Raw genomic sequence first — 4114 nt, 5'->3', positions numbered from 1 at the left:
TTTGGGTATGTGGGGAAGTTGGGGGATTTTGTGAATTTGGGGAATTTGGGGAATTTTGGGGATTTTGGAGAATTTTGGAATTTGGGGAATTTGGGGATTTGGGGAATTTTGGGGATTTTGGGGAATTTTGGGAATTTTGGGGAAATTTGGAATTAGGGGAATTTTGGGGAATTTGGGGAATTGGGGAATTTTGGGGATTTTGGGGAATTTGGGGAATTTTGGGGATTTTGGGGATTTGGGGAATTTGGGGAATTTGGGGATTTTGGGGATTTTGGGATTTTGGGAATTTGGGGAATTTTGGGGAATTTTGGAAAATTTTGGAATTTGGGGAATTTGGGGGATTTTGGGGAATTTGGGGATTTTGGGAATTTGGGGAATTTGGGGAATTTTGGGGAAATTTGGAATTTGGGGAATTTGGGGAATTTGGGGATTTTGGGAATTTTGGGAATTTGGGGAATTTTGGGAGATTTTGGGGAAATTTGGAATTTGGGGAATTTGAGGAATTTGGGGAATTTTGGGAATTTGGGGATTTTTGGGGATTTGGGGAATTTGGGGATTTTGGGAATTTGGGGAATTTGGGGATTTGGGGAATTTTGGGAAATTTGGGGGATTTTGGGGAATTTGGGGGATTTTGGGAATTTGGGGAATTTGGGGAATTTTGGGGACTTTTGGGGATTTGGGGATTTTGGGAATTTCAGGAATTTGGGGATTTGGGGAATTTTGGGAAATTTGGGGAATTTGGGGGATTTTGGGAATTTGGGGAATTTTGGGGACTTTTGGGGATTTGGGGATTTTGGGAATTTCAGGAATTTGGGGATTTGGGGAATTTTGGGAAATTTGGGGAATTTGGGGGATTTTGGGAATTTGGGGAATTTTGGGGACTTTTGGGGATTTGGGGATTTTGGGAATTTCAGGAATTTGGGGATTTGGGGAATTTTGGGAAATTTGGGGAATTTGGGGGATTTTGGGAATTTGGGGAATTTTGGGGACTTTTGGGGATTTGGGGATTTTGGGAATTTCAGGAATTTGGGGATTTGGGGAATTTTGGGAAATTTGGGGAATTTTCTTCCGAGGGAATCCGGGATGGAGAGGAGGTGGGAAAAAAGGGGGGGGGAAAGATGGAGAAGAGGGGGGGGAAAAAGATGGGAAAAGGGAAAAAAAGATGGGAAAAGGGAAAAAAAGATGGGAAAAGGGAAAAAAAGGGGGAAAAAAAAGATGGGAAGAGGGAGTTATGGAGAGCAAATTCCATCGGGAAAGCGACGGGAAAGGTCCCGGCTCGGTTCCTATCATGGGATCCCAAAGATTCCCTACAAAACTCATGGAGCCTCATTCCCGAGATCCCAAGGTCCCTTTCCCAGCCCCGTTATTCCCGAATTCCACGGCCGGAGCTCCCAGTGCGGAGCAGGGAATGGGGTCCCTGGGGAAGGAAATGCCGTGGTTCAGCCAGCGCCCCCCGGGGCTGCTGGGGGTGTCCCCACCCTGGGCACTGGGACTGGGACAGGGGGTGTCCCCAGTGTCCCCAGTGTCCCCAGTGTCCCCCAGTGTCCCCCAGTGTCCCCCAGTGTCCCCTAGAGTCCCAGCTGGATCCCAGTTGGATCCCAGTGTCCCCAGTGTCCCCAGTGTCCCCCACTGTCCCCCAGTGTCACCAGTGTCCCCCAGCTGGATCCCAGTTGGATCCCAGTGTCCCCAGTGTCCCCAGTGTCCCCCACTGTCCCCCAGTGTCACCAGTGTCCCCCAGCTGGATCCCAGTTGGATCCCAGTGTCCCCAGTGTCCCCAGTGTCCCCCACTGTCCCCCAGTGTCACCAGTGTCCCCCAGCTGGATCCCAGTTGGATCCCAGTGTCCCCAGTGTCCCCAGTGTCCCCCACTGTCCCCCAGTGTCACCAGTGTCCCCCAGCTGGATCCCAGTTGGATCCCAGTGTCCCCAGTGTCCCCAGTGTCCCCCACTGTCCCCCAGTGTCACCAGTGTCCCCCAGCTGGATCCCAGTTGGATCCCAGTGTCCCCAGTGTCCCCAGTGTCCCCCACTGTCCCCCAGTGTCACCAGTGTCCCCCAGCTGGATCCCAGTTGGATCCCAGTGTCCCCAGTGTCCCCAGTGTCCCCCACTGTCCCCCAGTGTCACCAGTGTCCCCCAGCTGGATCCCAGTTGGATCCCAGTGTCCCCAGTGTCCCCAGTGTCCCCCACTGTCCCCCAGTGTCACCAGTGTCCCCCAGCTGGATCCCAGTTGGATCCCAGTGTCCCCAGTGTCCCCAGTGTCCCCCACTGTCCCCCAGTGTCACCAGTGTCCCCCAGCTGGATCCCAGTTGGATCCCAGTGTCCCCAGTGTCCCCAGTGTCCCCCACTGTCCCCCAGTGTCACCAGTGTCCCCCAGCTGGATCCCAGTTGGATCCCAGTGTCCCCAGTGTCCCCAGTGTCCCCCACTGTCCCCCAGTGTCACCAGTGTCCCCCAGCTGGATCCCAGTTGGATCCCAGTGTCCCCAGTGTCCCCAGTGTCCCCCACTGTCCCCCAGTGTCACCAGTGTCCCCCAGCTGGATCCCAGTTGGATCCCAGTGTCCCCAGTGTCCCCAGTGTCCCCCACTGTCCCCCAGTGTCACCAGTGTCCCCCAGCTGGATCCCAGTTGGATCCCAGTGTCCCCAGTGTCCCCAGTGTCCCCCACTGTCCCCCAGTGTCACCAGTGTCCCCCAGCTGGATCCCAGTTGGATCCCAGTGTCCCCAGTGTCCCCAGTATCCCCCAGTGTCCCCAGTGTCCCCAGTGTCCCCCAGTGTCTCTCAGCTGGATCCCAGTTGGATCCCAGTATCCCCCAGTGTCCCCCAGTATCCCCCAGTGTCTCCCAGTTGGATCCCAATATGCCCCACTGTCCCCCAGCTGGATCCCCAGTTGGATCCCAGTGTCTCCCAGTGTCTCCCAGTGTCCCCCAGCTGGATTCCAGCTGGATCCCAGTATCCCCCAGTGTCCCCCAGCTGGATCCCAGTGTCCCCCAGTGTCCCCTGGCTGGATCCCAGTTGGATCCCAGTATCTCCCAGTGTCCCACAGTATCTCCCAGTGTCCCCCAGCTGGATTCCAGTGTCCCCAGTGTCCCCCAGTGTCCCCCAGCTGGATCCCAGTGTCCCCCAGTGTCCCCTGGCTGGATCCCAGTTGGATCCCAGTATCTCCCAGTGTCCCACAGTATCTCCCAGTGTCCCCCAGCTGGATTCCAGTGTCCCCAGTGTCCCCCAGTGTCCCCCAGTTGGATCCCAGTGTCCCCCAGTGTCCCCAGTGTCTCCCAGTGTCGCCCAGCTGGATTCCAGTGGGATCCCAGTATCCCCAGTGTCCCCCAGTGTCTCTCAGGGTCCCCCAGCTGGATTCCAGCGGGATCCCAGTATCCCCCAGTGTCCCCAGTGTCCCCCAGTGTCTCCCAGTATCCCCCAGCTGGATCCCAGTTGGATCCCAGTGTCCCCAGTATCCCCCAGTATCCCCCAGTATCCCCCAGTGTCCCCAGTGTCCCCATCCCAGGAGCAGCTCTGGGCGGTCCCTGTGCCGCCTCATTCCCGGGCTCCCTGAGCCATCCCCAATTCCCGGCATCCCAAAGAGCCGGGAAAGGTCCCGACCATCCAACTCCTGCTTTTCCAAGCGGCTCCCAGGACGCTCCAGAAATTCCGAGATCCGAATTCATCTCACTTGGGGAATCATTGGGGGTGAGAGGCTGGAAAGAGGCGCTGGCTGCATCCCTGTGGGATTTCCCTTGGAATTTCCCACCGGATGGAGCCGATGCCTTTCATCTGATTCCCCCCCCCAAAATTAATTCCGAATTCCTGAAAGAAATCCAATTCCTTCTAGAAACGGAATTCCTGGCTCCAGACTCACCATTTTATTGAAGTGGTATTTGCAGTATCCACAATATTTGACGTTGTCCACTTCCAGCACCTCCTCATCTGATTCCCCCCCCCAAAATTAATTCCGAATTCCTGAAAGAAATCCAATTCCTTCTAGAAACGGAATTCCTGGCTCCAGACTCACCATTTTATTGAAGTGGTATTTGCAGTATCCACAATATTTGACGTTGTCCACTTCCAGCACCTCCTCCTCGCACAGGAGCCCGGCCATCTGCGCACTGAAAAGGTGGAAAATCAGCA

The 4114-nt window shown here is 55.3% G+C and overlaps 1 protein-coding gene across 1 annotated transcript in view; it reads right to left on the bottom strand.

Annotated features, from left to right (window-relative positions):
- Nucleotides 1-4114, bottom strand: part of MLLT6 (MLLT6, PHD finger domain containing) — a 33765-nt gene that overhangs the window by 20294 nt on the left and 9357 nt on the right. The window contains exon 6 of the mRNA XM_017744227.1: nt 3976-4092. Within this exon, the coding sequence (XP_017599716.1) occupies nt 3976-4092 (117 nt within the window). The remainder of the gene's footprint in view (nt 1-3975; nt 4093-4114) is intronic.

Source organism: Corvus brachyrhynchos, unplaced genomic scaffold, assembly GCF_000691975.1.
Source record: "Corvus brachyrhynchos isolate BGI_N302 unplaced genomic scaffold, ASM69197v1 scaffold30, whole genome shotgun sequence".
Classification (NCBI taxonomy): domain Eukaryota; kingdom Metazoa; phylum Chordata; class Aves; order Passeriformes; family Corvidae; genus Corvus; species Corvus brachyrhynchos.
The sequence above is the reverse complement of the archived record's forward strand: the minus strand, read 5'-3'. Positions and strand labels throughout refer to the sequence as shown.